The sequence below is a fragment of the Parasteatoda tepidariorum genome, chromosome 2 (genome assembly GCF_043381705.1).
Source record: "Parasteatoda tepidariorum isolate YZ-2023 chromosome 2, CAS_Ptep_4.0, whole genome shotgun sequence".
NCBI classification, from domain to species: Eukaryota; Metazoa; Arthropoda; class Arachnida; order Araneae; family Theridiidae; genus Parasteatoda; species Parasteatoda tepidariorum.
The window spans coordinates 42,559,659-42,579,514 of record NC_092205.1 but is presented as its reverse complement, the minus strand read 5'-3'; the positions used below and the strand labels follow the sequence as shown (position 1 = coordinate 42,579,514).

At 26.4% G+C, this 19,856-nt stretch overlaps 1 protein-coding gene across 1 annotated transcript; it reads left to right on the top strand.

Moving 5' to 3' along the window:
* Positions 1-1,134: 1,134 nt before the first annotated feature.
* Positions 1,135-18,575, top strand: LOC107441224 (uncharacterized). Its single transcript, XM_016054400.3, has 2 exons — positions 1,135-1,492; positions 17,657-18,575. Exon 2 carries the CDS (start codon positions 17,666-17,668, stop codon positions 18,128-18,130), a length of 465 nt encoding a protein of 154 aa, XP_015909886.2. The 5' UTR covers positions 1,135-1,492; positions 17,657-17,665; the 3' UTR covers positions 18,131-18,575.
* The last annotated feature ends 1,281 nt before the right edge of the window (positions 18,576-19,856 follow it).

Below are 19,856 nucleotides of genomic sequence, written 5' to 3'. Positions count from 1 at the left end.
TTTTAAAAGCAAAATAACCATTAAAATAACAATTCAAATTATCAAAGCAACACAAAATTTTCAAACAATTTAATTTAATTTACCCAACAATAAATTAATGCTCGAAAATAGTACTTTTCTTAATTTTAAATTGCTTTTTACTTTTATCTTCCTTTTTAAGATACCATTCTCATATCCTAATTGTTAAGATATCTATTTCATATCATAGTGAGATATTAATGCCATATTTAACTCATATTTTCTTATGTTTGATGTGTTTATTTTAATTTGTAATATTCCTTATAGCAAAATATTGCTAAAATAATTTCCGTCTTTGCTATGTTGTATTATTATGCACCAAAAATTTAATGATAAACAAAAAAACTTTCCGGAAACTCCTTATAAAAATAAATCAGTAGAGAAGTTTACTTAAATAAACAATAAATTTTAAAAAACAAAGTAAGCATTAAATTAACAATTCAAATGATCAAAACAACACAGAATTTGCAAACAATTTTATTTAACTTAACAAAAATAAATTGATGCTCGAAAATAGTACTTTTCTTAATATCAAATTGTTTTTTATTTTTATCTTAATTTTTAAGAAACCCATCTCATATCTTAATTATTAAGATACCTATCTCATATCTTAAGGAGATAATGTCATATTTTACTCATATTTTATTTAATTTCTTGTGTTTAATAAGTTTAACTTAATTTGTAATATTGCTTGCAAATAATTTCCGTCTTTGCTATGCTGTACTATATTGCGCAACAAAAATTTAATAATGAAAAAAAATGTTCCGGAAACCCTTATTTCCTTATAGCAGTCATAAATCTAAATTAATTGAGATGTTTGATTAAATAAATAATAATTTCTAAAAACGGAAGTCATTTTATTAACAACTCAAAACATCAAAACAACTCTACACTTCCCAACAATTTAAATCAAATTAGCAAACAATAAATTAATGTTGGAAAATAGAATTCATATCTTAATTTTATCACATTCGCTCAACTCATGCATACCCAAGTGCCACCCCCTTCACTTCCAGTGATGTAAAAAAAAAGATATTATCTGGGATACATTACGTTAATCTTCTGTTAGATATACTAAATCATTTTTGAAATGTCAATAGCTCTTGGATAATGTTCAAAACGCGCGTGTCGATTAAATCTTCTCGTGCCTAGGGTTCAGGAAATTATTAGGGGACCATTATCAGTGAAAGCGTTGTGCTTCCTTTTTCGAAATCGCACAAACGCGATTAAAAGTTAGTTTTACTTTTTCCGTTTTGATGAGGTTTTCCTTTTGCTTGAGAAAAGCCGGAATGATGTATTTATAAATCGTAAACAGATAATAACTTGGAAAATCTTGATCTGGCTAAGAAAAAGGGGAGGAGTCAACATTTTTTCTAAAACTGCTAAGTATAAAAAGACTTTCGGTTTCTTAAACCTCAGACATTTCACAAAAAACCAAAGTTGGAAAAAGAGCAAAGAAGGAGCATTCATTAAGGTAACGTATATCTTAAAGAAAGTAACAGTTACGAAAAATAAGATGCGTATCAAAAATTTACCTCTTCTTTCCTAGTTACAAGTAACTAAGAAAAAGAAAAATTTTAATACTAGTCTATAATAGTTCTATTATTAAAAGGAAATTAAAAAAATTGGAATAAAAATGAATTTCTTATAAATTAATTATTATAATTGCTGATTAATCAAACTAGTTATTAGATAAAATAATTATTAGTTAATATAACTTATATAATGGATTTTCTTAATATACTCTGCCATATATAAAAACTCGGATACACAAAGTAATAATTCAAAATTACAGTAACTTATAAATACAGCAGTTTTGAAATGCCATTGAAAGATGAAATGAAATTAAAAAGATGTCAAAGAAATTTTATAAATAAAGTTTAAATTTTGAAAATTTTTTATTATTATTAATCGTGAAGAAATTTCCTGGAATTATATGAACCATCAAATTGATAAATATCTATATATTATTTTAGTAATTTTAAATAATTTTTTATAAAGTTATGTAAAGTTTTTGCAGAGAAATAATTATAATGCTAATGTATTTAATGTTGTACTGAAGTAAAATATAACAATTCCATTCAAAATAAGCTAAATATGTTGAATGTCATTCATTCGTTTGCAATTTTGTATTTATAAGGAAAGAAGTTCAGTTTAGCTCCTTCCAAAAAAATATTTCTTAATTTCTGCAAAAATATTATTTGTTTTTAAGCAAGTAAAGATGGTGAACAAACGAATAGGGGTTCATAAAATTATTTTATCAAAATTTATCGAGATATCTTAAAATAACCGATCTCTTTATTAGTAACATTTTGTATTATATATTTTCTAATTAAATTTATACATAGTCTATTTTCTCTTTTATGTATATATATATTATTAGTAGTAGTAGTAGTATTAATCATATGAAACCTTTGAAAATGTGAAAATGTTAAATTTGATTTACAAACTTGTTTACAAATCTAAATAAACTTAAAAGTGGTTCTTGTTTCTAAAAATCTACTTAAGTTACATTACAATGTATAAAATCCAACTATATTGCAATAGTTTTAAAACATAAATTTTCCAAGGAAGAGTTCAAAAATATTAAATGTACAAAGCATCATTTTCTTTAAAGCCTAAAAAATTTTTGTAATATTGAACCTTCAGATTTTACTTGGTACAAAAGAAAGAAAAAATAATATTCCTGCTTCCGAACAAAATTTATAATAATTTTTACTTTCTCAAAAAATAGCAAAGTAATTATTAATTATAATATAATACTTAATATTATTTAAGAATAACAATGAAATTAAAAATAATTATAGAATTAATGAAAATAATATAATTACGCATAAATAATTTAAAATTTAATGCTTTTATTTTTTATTTTACATAAAGGAAATTAAAAAATTTTGATACTGAAACGTTTTAAAAATATTTTAAAAAACGTGTTCGTTGTGCGATATGACGAATGTTTACAGCGCACTGGAATAATTTTTAAATCCCTCTTAACGTGATAAACTACGTTAAGCTATCCCACCCAAGGAGCTGACTTTGTGATACAGAGACAATTTTGAATTAAAATTTTCAAACAATTTAGGATAAAATGTTACTTATTATATTAAAATGAGCTATAGCTTGCTAGATATTCAGACCTCTACAGTATACTTTCAACAAAATATCTTTATTTAAAAACATTTAATCTGACCTGAAGTAATCTAATTTTCGGTACTATATTTTCTTCAATACTTTATTTATTCAACTTTATCTTATCTATCTTATTCTATCCTATCTCTTATTCACTATATTTTAATATGAAGCAAAAGGGAACAATATTTGAGAGAAAAAAAATGTATACTTTTCACTGTTATTTCAGAGTGTCAAATAATAAAAAAAAAATAATAATCGGATTTTAGAGAACTTGGAAATGCTTGAGGGCCCAATCTTAAATATACTTATATATAATGTAAAAAATATTTCAAGATATTTTAAGTTAGAAAAGCACAAACAAAAAAGTATTTCTCTGAATAAGCACACTTTTTTTCAACGGATTTAAATCTGATTTTTAAAATATGGAGCGGGACCGCAGCGTGGAAAATATAGTTCTAATAGTTTAGACAGTAAGATGATCAAAGGTTTTAGTCCCTTAAAGTTGCCTTCACTTTTGACTTTTCTAGAAAAATCTTAATACAATATGAAAACTTTTTGCAAACAATTATTGAATTTCATTCAAATAATATTTTTAAATAATTCTTTATTAAAAAGTATTCTTTATTAATTTAATTTATTATTTGTCGAGACATTTTCAAGTCAAGCAAGTTTTACAATATTGTAATAAATGATAAAATACAAAATTTGAACGATATTGGTAGAATTATCAAATTTTGAAAAATTCTTATTTTTAAAATTGAATTTCTCAAGAACTGTTCCACTGATGTCATTCAAATGTTTTATTTTATTACCACTTAAAATTGCATTCCTTAAAAATGATCTAAAAATTTGTGCACTTTGCAATTTAAAATGTTTTATACTATTAATGAATAAAATAATAATAAAATAATAAATATTTATTAGAGTTATTTTTTCTGTGGCATTTCCTTTGGATAAACGAATTTTATAATTGTGAGCAAAAATTTTGCGTTTCTCTTAGTAAATTCTCAAGATATAGAGAAACTCGCAAATAATAATAATAATATTCGAATTGTTCCAGTTAAGGTAAAAACTTTCGACCCCACCCTGGAACAAGCAATCGGGGCCATATTTGTTTATTCCCTGTATTTTTTTCAATGTTATTACCACTCATTTAGTAAAATGTACAAAACTGAAAAGTAAATTTAACTGTAAGTGGTTTTCATGCCATCTTTTAGGTATCATTATAATTTTTCCAAATTTTATGATATTTAACAAATTTTATGCCAAATTATAAACAATATTTCATGGTTAATTTTTTTCAAAATCATTTAAAAATTACCGAGCTCTTTGGTGCTCTCATTGAGACCAGAACGCTCTAAGTTTTAGCATATTCTGATAGTTTTGACTATACATTTTTTTTCAGTGTAACACGTGAAAATACAGGGTCGCCATTCAAAGTCTTCGCTTCCTTATTTTCTTCATGTTACTTTTAATTCTTTGACACGCTAGTGGTATTTTAAATTTTCTGAGTGACATTCACAAAATATTATGGGGACCGGAAAATAATGTCATTTCGGAGATGGCTTTCGTAAAAGAGGAATAAAATAAGGAGGGGTTAGAAAATGTAAGAAAAATGCATGTGCAGAGCGATTTATATTAATATTTAAAAAGTCAGAAGTCGCCATACCTCAAATTTAGGAAACTTTTCTAATAAAAAACTAAAATAATTTCCTTGACCTCTGTCTGCCATGAATTAAAAACGAAATAATGTTATTCTGAAACACCATTTATAAACTCTTTAACAAGAATAAATTACTTCTAACGAATCAATTCTCTTATGAAGACAATAAAGGCATTTTTGCATAATTTTCAGCAATTTTTAGAAGTGGAATTAACACCAAGTTCTTTTTTTTTTTTTTTTAAAGAATATAAAAAAGCTGCATACCTTCAACGTTTGATGAAAAAATTCATTATAATTAATTATGCATGAAGAAACATAATCTTAATCATCAAAGATTTTCCAATTATGAAACTAGGGAGCTAAGATTTTATTCTAAAAATAAAATATTTATCTAATGAAAGATAAGTTTAATAATTTTTTCAGCTCATTCAAAATTAGTTAATTAAGGCAGGAGATTGAAAAATATTAAAGTATTAATTTAAATCTAATTTAAATTCTGAAATTGCGGGTAGCAGGTTTGTATATCTTATAAAATATTTTATTCTATAATTTACTTATTTAATTATCGCTTAAGAAAAACTATAAATAATTAGTTTTGTAGAAAAAAAATTCATTAACTGTATGCAGTTAAACTATTTATATTTGTTTTTTGTTTTTTCAAATTATTTATACTTGTTTTTGAGCCGTGTTGACTTAGAGGTTAGAGCACTCGCTTTCCAACGAGTTGAACCGATTTCGAATCCTAGCGCTGACTGGTTGATTCGAATTCCGCAGAAACCAGAGTGCTGGCGTAAAATATCGTCAGTGGTAGACCGATCATGGGCTAGAGTCCCCTTGCCATCAGCCAATTCGTGGAAGATTTCCGTGGTTTTCCTTGTCATGTAATGCAAATGTAGGTTGGTTGCATCAAAAAAATCCTCCACGAAGACAAATTTCTTCCAATACTTGACACTGGAGTTCCCTTGTCTTCTGTATTGGGTTAACAATTACAAGGCTACGGAGTTGAACATTGGTAGTCGTAAACCCTAAATTGGGTAGGCCGTTCAATTACGGTTATAAATAAAAACATTTTTTTGTAAAAACATTTATTTTAAATTTTCTTTAAATTTATATAAGTGTCTAAAAAATTTATGTTCTATTTACACTTCATATTTATAACTTTGAAAGATATCAAAATATTTTCGAAACAATTAATACACATTTTGTGTATAAAAATAAACAAGTAATTCAAACAAGGAAATGGCACGAGAACGCTTCTAATTATCTTTATGCGTGCAATAAAACTAAACATCGATTATTTTACAGTTTAAGTGCTTACCCTGCTTATTATAAAACTTAGTATCCGTAACTTTTTTCCGTATATCTGAGATAATTTATTTAAATTTATATTTCTCATATCGTGTTTCCTGAACATAAGGTAAAAAAGAAACCAAAATGTTGGTTTGCTGGAAAGTTTTATTTCTAAGGAAATGTTTTTACTAATAACATCCGTTACTTTAAAATAATTTAAAAATAGCTTTAAACAGTATTTAATTTTTCCTATTTTCGTTTTTAAATTAAACAGACAATTATTAATTTAAAGACTTGTAGTTGTAGAGTTTTTATTTCTAAGAAAATGCTTTTGCTAATAACATCCGTTGCTTTGAAAGAATGTAAAGATAGCACTATACAGTTTTTGATTTTTCTTATTTTCGTTTTTAAATAAAACGAACACTTATTAATTTACAGATTTGTAGAGTTTTATTAAAAAAATGCTCTTACTAATAACATCCGCTAATTTAAATGAATGTAAAAGTAGCTCGAAACAGTATTTAATTTTTATTATTTTCGTTTTTAAATTAAACAGACAATTATTAACTTAAAGGTTTGCAGTTTAAGAGTTTTTATTTCCAAGAAAATGCCTTTACTAATAACATCCGTTACTTAAAAGAATGTAAAGATAGCACTAAACAGTATTTAATTCTTTTGATTTTAACTTTTTAACTAAAACGAACAATTATTAATTTGAATATCTGCAGTTGTGTATCTACTGTCCATATTTTATATTTAAAAGCATATCTTATATGTATGCATGTTTTATATTTTAAAAATACATAATTTAATTGATCATTCAATTTTTACACTTGGTGCCAGAACAACAATGAATTAATGTGTTCTAGTTTTCACTAAATAGATTACTTAGTTTTTAACATTTTAATCATGCTATTTAATTTTCTTATAATTGTTTCCAGAACAACAATCAATCAATATGTTTCTAATTTTCGTCGAATGAAGAAATTAATTTTTAATTTTTCTAATGTCATTTAATTCTTTTTACGAATTTTGTCATAATAACAATGTCGAAATAAATTTTTAATTTTCCTTAAATAAATAAGTTAATTTTTGATATTTTATTATAATATTTATTTTGTTTTAAATTGTTGCTGGAACATCAATGAACAAATCCATTTCTAATTCCCTCGAAATAAAGAATAACTGTTCCCAGAACAAGGCGGAATCAATATGTTTCTAATTGTCATCGAATAAATGAATTAATTATTCTTTTTTTAATATTATTAAGTTCTTTTTTACGAACTTTGCCTAAACAACAATGAACGTGAGTTTCTAATTTTCATTAAATAAAGGAATTCATTTATAATAATATTTATTTTGATAAGAATAATTATTCTTTTATCATTGTCGCCGAAACAACAATGAACAAGCGTGTATCTAATTTTTAGGCAACAAATGTGTTAGCTTTTAATATTTATGTTATGTACTTTTTCACAATTATTGCCAGAACAACAATGACCAAATGTTCCAATTTTTGAGAAAAAAATAAATTAAATTTCAATTATTAATAATAATATTTAACCTTTTTGATACTGTTGCCAAAAAAATTTCAAACGTGTTTCGAAGTTTCGGGATATAAATAAATAAATTCCTAATTTTTAATAATAATATTACATTTAATTTTATAATTTCTGGTAGGACTAAATGAATTTGCTTCTTTTTTCACTCAATAAATGAAAAGTCCAGTGTTAAATACAGCAATTTAGCAATCAGTTTGATAGTTTTGATATGATAGTGATGTATTTAAATATATTTTTTCGATGTGGTATATTTACAATATTGTAGTGTTTAGGTCACAGAAATACTAAATCTTTCTTCTTTGCAATCCGATGAAAGATAATTTATATACAAATAATTATATTATGCTTTAACGAAAATTTGTACTTAATTTTTTCTCAAATTTCATACATTTTTACTTAATATATTTCATATTAATCTTAGCCATTTCCCATTGTTTGTGTAGTCGATATATCTATAAATAATTTTTAACAATTGCAGCCAAATTATTAGTATTTATATAACTGCAGTGTGTTTTGTTAATCATCATCAATTTATTTATTAGAATCCTTGTCAAATTAAAGTTAAAAAAATATGCAGAATAGGATTTGCAAACTATTTTTTTAAGTAACAAAGAAACCAAAATGCTATCAAACTTAAATGAATTACTACTGTAGAAGGCATTTCTGAAAGAGAGAATTTTTATGCTAAAAATGTAGTTCCAACTCTTGTTTAAGTTCTTATGGATAACTTTCATAACATATGGATAACTTTCTGAATGTTAAATATGTTTTTATAATTTTTTGCGTCTTAGGTTGTTTTTTAAAGATTTTTTTTGGCCAAGAAAAAGAAAAAAAAGCAACCCTAATGAAAACTAAATAAAACTTTAATTTTAAACTATATCAGCTTGAATACTTAATTGCGACATATTTCCAAAATGGCGAGGTTTTTCCTCCTATATGAAATAAATGAATAATTCTCATTTATCGCATATAGTTATAGTTATACTAACAATTTAAATCACAAAGTTTTTTATTTCTACAAAAAATGTAGCCTATATACATTTCGGCTTTTTGCAAAGTTTTCATAATTAGCTTCGAGGGACTAAATTCAGCAGTCATGGCCAACTGTTAAATACTCAGAACAACAATAATTTAAGCATATCATTAACAAAAAGCTTTCTTTTTAGAGCTACTAATTTATTACATATGTAATACTACTGATTTCTTTAAACATTTGAGACTGTTCGTCGAATGTTCAGTCGTCATGTCAAACAAAGATTTTTATTCATTAAAAATGATTATTTTAAAGGACGACTGAGTCTTCCAATAACAGCCTTAAATGTTTAAGGGTTTAAACCTGTTCATCAAGGACTCAATCATTGTATAAAATAATGATTTTTAGTGCATAATATGCTTCGTTTAACTGTTATAAATTTACGACAGCAATAAAAAATCTTATCATTCATAAAAAAGCTTTATTTTATATGAAAATTGAGACATCGAAGAACGACTTTAAACATTTAAGGTTGTTATTGGAAGGCTCAGTGGTTTATTAAAATAATGATGTTTAGTGAATATCAGCAGATAATTGCCTCTCTGTATGGTAATGGCATTTATGATTTAAAAAAAATTCTGGTTAACAAAGCAAAAATGCACGGAATAAAAATTATTTATTTGTTAGCTTTCCCTTACCATTTTATATGGTGATGATTTACCGGAAATTCCGGTTTTCAGAATTATAATTCTCAATGCCACATGTTCAGTAAACAATACTAAACTAAAAAGTGAATTTAATCAAATAAATGGTTGTTATGCCATGCTCTTGGATGTTATGGTAATATCACGTTTTACACCACATTTACCAAATTTTACTACATAATATAGTAAAATATTTTATTGTTAATTTTATCAAAATCGCTGCCAACGCACTTCAGTTAAAATTTCCGAGGCTTATGGTGCTCCCATCAAACCAGAAACCTGGTAAATTTTACCCCATACTCTGGAAGTTTTGCAGATGCATTTTTTCTCAGTGCAAAAAGCGTGATTTTATATTACAGCTGAACAACCTTGAATTTTTTTAGGTTTGAGCATTTAAAATTTCAATAAAGAAGAGCGTATTATGAATTTAAATATAAAAATACTGTACATTGGTTGCAAAAAGAAATAAATAAAAAAAATGCGATCAAACGCAGCTTTATTATAAATTATTTCATTGTGAAAATTGCTCACTTTCACTGGACACGCATCATAAATTTGGATTCAGACGGATTTTTTCTTCATCTTATTCAAGAATGTGAAATGGCATCGTTATCTAAAAATGATTAAGATAGAAGTCTAAAAGAACACAGAAAAAAGGAAATTAGAGCAACAAAATTGGGATGAATTGCAGAAGGAATTCTTAAACTGTTGCTAAATATAAAAGAAAACAATTTTTTTATTCTTTATCGTGTATCATTAAAATAATTTTTATAGGCTTATTAAATGGTATCTTTAAGCAAGATTTCTTTCGATAAGTATTTCTTAATTCTAGCATTTAATTATTTGCATTCATTGCATTTGTATTCAATGCATTTATTGTACTTGAATTTAATGCCTTTCGTATTTCTATTGCTATTTCACTGAGTAGATTTCAAATAAAGATTGTGGCTAACCTCGTTGCTTCCTTTATATTTAAAATTTAATTTTTCTTTATATTTTCTTCATATCTTTTTCTTTATATTTCAGTTGTTTACTCCTTATTTTTTGAAAAAATTCTGTGCATTTTTTACGTTTTTAATTCATGAATGTGGAAATAAGTTATAAGAAAAATAACAAATTTAATTTGAAAATAATAGTCTTTTTAAATTTATATTATTTAAATAAGAAAGGAAATAATATCATGATATGCAAACACTATTTTTGCTCTTTTAATAACAGCATGGTAAACATATTTATAATTATTTAGGTGGTCAAATTTCAAAGGTGAATTATGTCATATTTTGTAGCTTTATTTTTATTTAACAAACTTTTAATGCGAAATAAAATTGATTTAATGACATATAATTTAACAATAAATGAGTTAAGGAAAAAAATTAAATTTAGACAAAATCCTGATTTTGCTAAAAGAAACCAAAGTATTTTAATATCTATTACTTTTAGATTTATGATTAGAAAACTTGATAAAAAAAACACGACATTTTTTGTAAACATTAGTATTAAATAAAATATGATTAAAAGATGCAATCGTATATTTACATAAAGGTAAATTTTTCTTATTGAAAGTCGAATCAATTTAAAACAAACGATTTATTTATTTTATATGCAATAAACTGTTGCATTAATATCTGCTTAATAACAGTAAGTGTTCTTATATGTGTAATGTTCTTTGCGTGTAATTTGCATATTGATTTTATATATTTGTATGTGTCTAGTTTTCTCTTATGTATGCTATTCTTAAAATACATAAATAAAATGCTAATTCTTAAAATACATAAAGTCGAAAAATTACGTCTAAATGTTGCACAAATATTTTGAAACAAACAATTTAAAGCTTGTATGCCTTTAGTATATAATTTTAAATTTTTTTATAAAGATGAAGACAAAACTGTACACTTTGAGGTTTTCAAATAAATATTTATTCAAGGTAAAAAGTCAGGAAATCTTACAAATCACAGTTGAGGGAAGCGAATGTAGAAAAAACCAAAACCTGTTAGAATACAGGGGAATTAAATATTTTACATAATTTTATCTATAATTTTGAGAGTCAGAATTTACAGTAAACCATTACTTTATGAACTGAAAAATTACCAAATGAATGAATACAATATATTTTGGTTTTATTAACTAAATTAGCGTTTTTTTTCTCTAGAAACGTCATTACCATTACCATAATTTCGTCAGAATCTTTTTCTCCGAGTAGCTTTATAATTTTAATTTTAAAAAATTTATATTTTCATTCCTTTTCTTATTTTATTCTTATTATTCCAGTTTTGATTTTAAAAAACACATTGAAACCAACGAATTTCATTCTTTGTTATCCTATTAGTTTTTATAACTCACTATTGAAGTAACAAAAATGTTTACGTTCGTAAGTTTAAACAAAGTATTAGCGGGACCGGAAAGTAATGTCATTTTGATGCATTTTATATTTGTTATCACGATTTTATTTTTAATCACTAATGTATTCTCCCACGTTGGCAGCAACCTTTCAATGCTGGATCGAAAATGAATCGAAATGGATCGAAAAAAATTAATTGGTTTTATGCCGAAACGACATTACTTTCCGGTCCCTCTAATACAATGTAATTAAGTTTTACAAAAAGTATTAGGCTACTTCAATTTTACTGATACCTCTAAGCAATTCTTTTCACGTAACAAAAATTTATTATGGTGATAATTCATATTTAGTAATAAATAACGATTTATAGATAAATAGAAAAAAACTAATCGTGACACCTGATGTTTCAAATATAAATTAGAAGCAAGATCTCTAAATTGAATACATTCGATAGTTGCCCATTCATCTGAGAGTGTGAACAATGTAACACAAGAGCTGTCTTATTTTACAGAACCTATTCTTGTGGATCAGTCAATGAACCGAGAGAAGATCCGGAATTCATTTAAGCGTGACTCTCTCTCTTGTTGAGTTAGCCTTTTCAATTTATTGAACGGCTTATTTTTTTTGTGATCCGAGAAAGTGTGCTCGGTTTTGTAGGGCGATCTGCTTATTAAATTTACGGATCTTATCATGAGAACTGATTCACATTTTTTTAAAGGGAATTTTATTTCTTTTTATTCGTCGATATAATGATAATGTTTTTTTTTATCACAGATGTATGGTTTATGAAAGGAATTTGATTGTATTTAGTATATCTGTCAGACTTGTATTTAGTATATCTGTCAAAATATGAAAATGGTTCATTTCTTGTTTTGTACGACTATGTATTCGCATTCCATTTACGAGACAGCACGTGGTATAATTTAAATTTGAGTCAGTTCTTTTTTTATCTGAAAAACTGCTCTTGGCTTTGTCAGGTGATCTTTTTATTGAATTAAAGTTTAGGAATCTCAGCATGAGAACCGATTCATACTTTTTGTATAATGCATTTCTCATTCATAATTTATTTCTCATTTAGATAATATATTTTTATTACAGTTCATGAAAGTTACTTGATTTAAGACTTGTATTTTGTATAACTGACTTAATGCAAAAGCAGATTTTTCCTAATTTTGTACCAATCTGTATTCACATTCCATTTAATTGACATCTTGTGATAGAATTTGTAGTTGAGTCGGTCTTTTTTTTCAGTCTGATTAAATGCACTTGGTATTATCTGCTTATTTAATTTACGGACCTTATTTTGAGGAGCGATTAATAATATTTGAAGAGAGTTTTTTTATTCTTTGATACTCTGATAGCCAGTTTTGCATTTGTATTTTTTAGCTTTCAAATAGAAATGAAGGTAAAGTTTTATTGATTCGTTTTTCCGAACACAATGCGGAGTGAGTTTTAATATGCATTTCCATTTAATTAATGGCTTATTTTTTGTAGTCGGAAAAAACGCGCTTGGTTTTTTCGAGTGATTTGCTTATTAAATTTACGGATCTTGTTGTTGAGGGATATTTATTCATTGATATAGGAAAATTTATTTTTTCATGACAGACATCGTAAAAAATTATAGTTGTGAAAGGTACTTAAATGTAGACTTTTATTTAATATCAATACTTTTATTTAATAACCATCAAAATGCGAAAACAGATATTTTTTTAAGAATTTTATATGAATCTGTATCCTCATACTATTTATTAGACATCGTGTGGTAAGTTGTAATTTAGTCAGTCTTTTTTTTTTCTTTTTGCGAGAAAGAGCGCTTGGCTTTGTAGGGTGATCTGTTTACGGATACTCCTTTTTATTCGGTGATATAACGATAATAAATTTTTTTATGACAGATGTATAGTTTATGAAAGGTACTTGTATTGAAAACTTGTCGTATAACTTTCAGAAAATTGAAGCAGATTTCTTATTATTTTGTACTAATGTGCATTTACATTCCATTTACTAGAAATCTTGTGGTGCTAATGTGGTAGTTAAATCAGCCTTTGATTTTTTTAAACCATATTATTTATGTGATCTGAGAGAAGGAGTTCTGTGATCGGGTGATTGTTTTGTAGGGTGATCTGCTCATTCAATTTACGAATCTTTTCATTAGAGCTGATTCACACTCGTGAGAGAGAAGTTTACTTTTTTCTATTCCTATGTAAATTGATAACGTCTTTAGTATTAAAGATTTAAATTACTTCGTAAAAGGTTTAAATTAAAAAAAGGTAAATTTTATTGATTTTGCAAAAATTTAAGTTCAAAGTTTTCAACTAAACATTTTGTCATTCAAAGTTAAAATTGCACTCCAAGTTTTGGAACGGCAGTTTTATAGGGGATTTACGGATTTCCTCATTGGAACTAATACATGCTATTTAGAGAGATTTTTTTTAAATCTATGATAAAGAAAATGACGTATTTCTTGCGATAAATGTATTGTAAATTTATCATACTGGTAAACTTACTTGTTAATTCACAATTTGTGAGAAAAAAAGTGTAATTTTTCTTAGTTTTACACATGAAACTCATTTCTTAAACATCGAGTGGTGAAGAATGGAACTATTTTATTTCAATAAAATTAATTGGAAATAAATTTATTTTAATGCATGTCCTACTAGAGTAAATCATGTTTTTATTGGAAATATTGTTATACATCAAATTTATTCTACCGACACCATATTATCATGATATTATACTGTCTCCCATATAAGAAAACAATATTTTAGACGATATTTTAGTCATACTTCTCTTTACAGTATTTCTTTATGTTATCAAATAATTGTAAGTAGCAAATCTCAACGAAGGGTGCTAATTGCAAATATTTGTGTGTTTTTAAGATGGTTTGAGGTTCGAAATACATTATAAACAAGCAACCCATAATTAAATATGGAAAAGCAGCACTTGTCTTTTGGAATCAAGTCAAAATGCAAGGAATGCAAACGCTCTGACGTGAATAAGTAATAAAAATGCGAATAAGTAATAAGTGCACGCGCGAATAAGTAATAAAAGCACGGCGCGATTTAATTCCTATTATCAACATTAAGATTAGAGGAAAGATGGTTATAGTTTAAAAAAAATTCTTAAAAGTGAAATAAAAACAACCAGTTAACTTGTCTGAATGATAAAAATTTTAAGTACTGGTGTTAATAAACCTTTCGTAATGGTAACATTATTTATAACCTATCAGGAGAGCAATGGTAGAATTATTAAGAGTAACAAAAAGCATTTCCATTCTTCATAAAATAATATGCATAAAGTATAATATGTAATCATCATAAAATAATATATTCCTTTTGATAGTTGCTACTATCTTTAATTGTTCATAAATTTGAGAAACAAATGCAACAAAGCGAAATCCTAGCTGATTTTGTTTTTTGGCTATTTTGTGTAATATATTTATTCTTTTCTTCAATTCTCCAAAAACTGACAAATTATGCTTCCTTAAATAATACAAAATTGTTTATATTAACCTCATTAATCATTTCATCCATTTTTTAAGTCATCAATGGCCTAAATTACTTCAGATTTCTTCATTAATCTGAGAAAAAACTTTTATACAAGATGTGAAATTTGGTATAGAATTATAAATTGACAACAATGCATTCAAAAACTCAAGAAATATGTTAATTTCTATTTCTTTCTTCGCTGTATTTGATGAGATGATCTGTTAGGCCGTGAGAAAAAACCTAAATACTTATGTGAACCTGTTTATTTATGAATTCATCCGATTTCTTTCTTATCATAACATGTGAACAAATTTTTGTTACTAGTATCTTATTATGCCCGATAGTCCTTGACAATGAATTTGCAAAATTTTTAAACTGATTTTTTAATTTTATTTAAAAACGTTGTGATTTTTGCAGCAGCAGCAGCCCTTTCAAATGTTTAAATGCAATTTTTTAACGCTTGAGAAAAAGAGTTGCTTTTTGTATTTTTTGTTATTTATTTCGCTAGAATACGTTTACAATGAGACTGCGCAAAAAATGTGAAACAAATGTGAACGATAAATTAAGAAAATTTTCTGGGATTCACGTAATGTATTTATACGCTTGATAAAAATCTTTTACAATATGTTTGATTTGTTAAAAATAACAAAAAAATGTTGAGACTAAATAATAGTTAAAAATAAATAAATTTAAAAAAAAAAGATTTTTCTCTTGATCAGATGCTTTTAACCATTTAACTTTTTAAAGAACAAAATCTTTCTTAGCCAGATACAAGGATCTCAGAAGATTTAAAAATATTTTTATAATAAAAGTATATTTAATTTTTCATGCTTTTCCTTAAGTTTCGAAAAAAAATTTTTTTTAATTTTTAAAACTTATTTACTATATTTATTATTCCACTTGTATTTAATATTGTTAATATTTACTACTTTTGGGAATTTGGTTAAATATATTCCTTTGTTTCGCGAACTATAAAATAAGACAAGCACAAATATGTTGTTCTCTTCAACCAAAATTAAATAATTGCATTTAATTCTTATCAAAGCCAGCACTGTACACTGTCATAAATTTCTCGGAAAAAATCGATAAGTAATAATTTATTTAACTCTTTGTTTACCACATTAACAAAGCAGTCAAATAATTATAATAACAAATATTACAACTGTTGACTGTTCGAAAAACCATTTATTAACTGCTCTCACTTAATACAGTTAAACAACGAGACTTTTATCGCATCAACTAGGCTCGCCTAATGAAGCCACTTAGTTTCTTGCATCTGCGTACATATTAAAGCGGACAGGGCTAATCTGTCAATCTCATGACCAACAAAGTAGAGGTTCGAGTCCTAGCATTGACATCACAATATTTCCTCCATTCTTTTCAACACATAAAGAGTTTCCAGTGTCCTGCACTACCCAATTTAAGAGCCTGAAATATTAAAATATGGTACTTTTATTTACTCATTTATGGTAGCGCCATGCTCAGTTAAACTTTTTTTTTAACTTTTGGAACCATGTTAGTAGTAAATGGTTATGAAAACCACATGGTTTTGTATTTATAGTTTTTTAACCATATTAGCTGTAAAAGGTATCGAAACCATAAAGGTAAAAAATGTTCTTTACCGCTAATTTTACGGTTGATTGGATGGACAGACTGCTGCCGGTTGTTTTACAGTAATTTTAGAATGAAAATCCTAACAGTGGATAAACCCATTTAATACAAATTTTTTTGACAGTAAAAATCATCTTATAACCTAACATTAGTTTAACATGCATCCAAAAGCTTTACACACCTAAAGTTTTAAATACACTGAATAGTTTTAAAGCTTGTAATAAAAATAAATAAAGGTTATTTAAAAAATAAGTAAATTCTTAAAATGTATTTATCGATAAACGTTTATGTAAACTCAGTTACGCGGATTGGCGTTATCGGTCGAATCAAATTTTCCTTTTCTTTTGAATTAGACATCGCATCCCGTGATTGCGTACTGTTACTATGTTTTTCAATACCTTCGTTACTACTGTTTGTAAAAGCTTACAGTTGCAATTTTTCCTTGATTATTTTTTACAATAAAGATCCAAATTCTGCCAAGTAAGATGTTTTGTTACCGATATACAAACAACTGCTGTTTTTTAATGCCGGATGTATTTATCCAAATTTAAATATTTGAAAAAAGAGTTAGAACAATTCTGCGGAAATTGTTTCAAAATCACAGTCTTCCATTATCTGCAACTGTTAAAAAATTTACTGTTCAACTTCGGCTCAATCAATCAACAACAATCAAAAAAATTATCAAAATGGTATTTTTGGAGCGTTTTCATAGATAAAAAAATTTCACTTACAATAAGAATAAACAATCGCATCATATAAATATTATGTATAGCCATAAATTACTTTATGTAAACTTTATAACTTCCACTTATATGTAAATAAAATGCATGTTAAGTCGGGTTTTTCGACAAAAAATAACACATATGTATGCTTTTTTCAGGCAATCATTATGTCAAACAAATACCATTGCTTGATTGTTGCGTTAGCAGTATTCTCTTGCCAAGTATTCTTACCGGTCCATTCTTACAAACACCAACAGAACAATGATGGTCTAGCAGTGCTTTTGGCTGCCGGATTGCTCGCCAAGATCCTGCGCCATAAGCATGAAGAGCACCATGTACACATCCCAGTACCAGTACACCATCATGAAGATCATCATGAACATCATGAACATCACGGACATCATGGTTCTGGATCTGCAAGGATTCCAATGCAACACCCAGCAGGAGTACAAGTACCAATGCAACACCCAGCTGGAGTACCAGTACATGCAGCAGCATTGCCTATGCAGCATGTATATGGTGGTGCCATGGTTGGAGTACCATCTCATGCAATCATCCGACGTATCATATACACAGCACCACAACCGCATATGCAACATGCTGCTCCCAATCCACATGCAATGCCATATTAGAACTTGGTAAATCGAATTTTCATTTGCAGCAACTGCCATTATTTCACGATCACTTTACATTCAGAATTGCATAATTGACTGTTCATGATCTTTTGTTTAGCTTACTAATTTTGCTTGTTTTTTAAAAATTTCATATTTGATTTGAACATATTCTCAGCAAATTTAAATTTAAATTTTATATTGCTATTGCAGTTTTTACAGTGAGTATTTGTACATAACACTTAACTAACTCAACACTGGATTATAAATTTTGGAAAACCATCAGAATGCTTTTTAGCATGCTGCATTTTTATTCTGTAAATAATTTATTTTGAAACATTCAAGCTGTGATTCTGTAAATTTCGCTAGTCAAAATAGTTATTATTAATGCTGAATTTCAAACAATTTATTTCAGCAAACATTTACGATGCAATATGAGTTTGTTATTATTTATTGATATAATAAATATTTTATTGTGTATGTATATGAAGTGTTCTTTATTTAAAAAAAAGTATTAAAATGCTAAAATGCAAAACTACAACAGTGAAATTGTGACTAATGACTAAATGATAGTTAAAGTCACAATCGAAGTTTATATTTACTATTTTTACGATGCATAACAAAGCTCCAAGACGCTATTTATTCGAATAAAATATAGAAGTTATGGAGGTCATTTGAAGAATTATTTAAATTAATATTATATAAAAATTTATTTATAGAGAACAGTTAAAAGGAACGTTATTATAAAGTAAGCCTTAAGGCAATGCTTTATGGTTAAATAGTTCCAGGAATGATTCATGAATAAAAAAGTGCTTAGGAATAAAAAAGCGTGTTATACACACTTTTTTAACACAAACAATAGTTTTACAGTAGAATTTTTTATGGTCGAGACTGAATTCTTTGCGATCTTATTGAAATAATTAAGTAATTCTAACAATGTGTATTGTTATATTAATCATTGTTCAAAAAAGTAATATAGAATTTTAAGAAAAACATTTAAATAAAAAATGTATAAAATTTACAAAAAAAGCGTTGCATAATTTTAACTTTATATTGTTATGTTAAGCATTATTCAAAAAAACTAATTAATATAAAACTCAAGGGTAAAAATGCATTTCAAAGTGCAATAATGCAAGTACTTCATAATAATTTCCCGTTTCCAAGTGTTATAATTGCTACGCAGTAAAACTCTAAATGAAATGCAAAATTAAACACCCGAAATAAGAATGAAAATGGAAACAGGTCTAACATTTTTTCAATATATAGAAATATGGTAGCAAATAAATTTTTGATTGTAATAACCAGTTTAAAAATAAATTAATCAAAGGTAAAATCATTGTTAACAATTTATGCAATGTTATAAAATTCGCGTTCAAAATGGTTAAATAACAATTTATTTAGAAGTTATTTTACCATATTCAAACAAAAAAGTTCAATAACCATAAAAAAAAGTTGGTATTCAAGCTATTAACAATGAGAAAAACTGTTTATTAATTGCGTTCAAATAATATGGTTGAACAACTAGAATTGTATCGCATCAACTAGGTCTACCTAATGAAGTCATTTAGTTCCTAGCAGCTGAGAACATTTTATAGCCGACCGGGCTAATCTGTCAATCTCATAACCGACACCTAAATATTTCCTCCATTCCCTTCAACACATTCCCTTCAACAAGTTCTCTCCAACACAATCCCTTCAACATTCCCAATTTTTGACCCTGGACTGTTAGAATATGATTCTATCATTC

Coding starts and splice junctions, on each gene's coding strand:
- LOC107441224 (XM_016054400.3), top strand. CDS start 17,666: ATGTCAAACAAATACCATTGCTTGATTGTTGCGTTAGCAGTATTCTCT.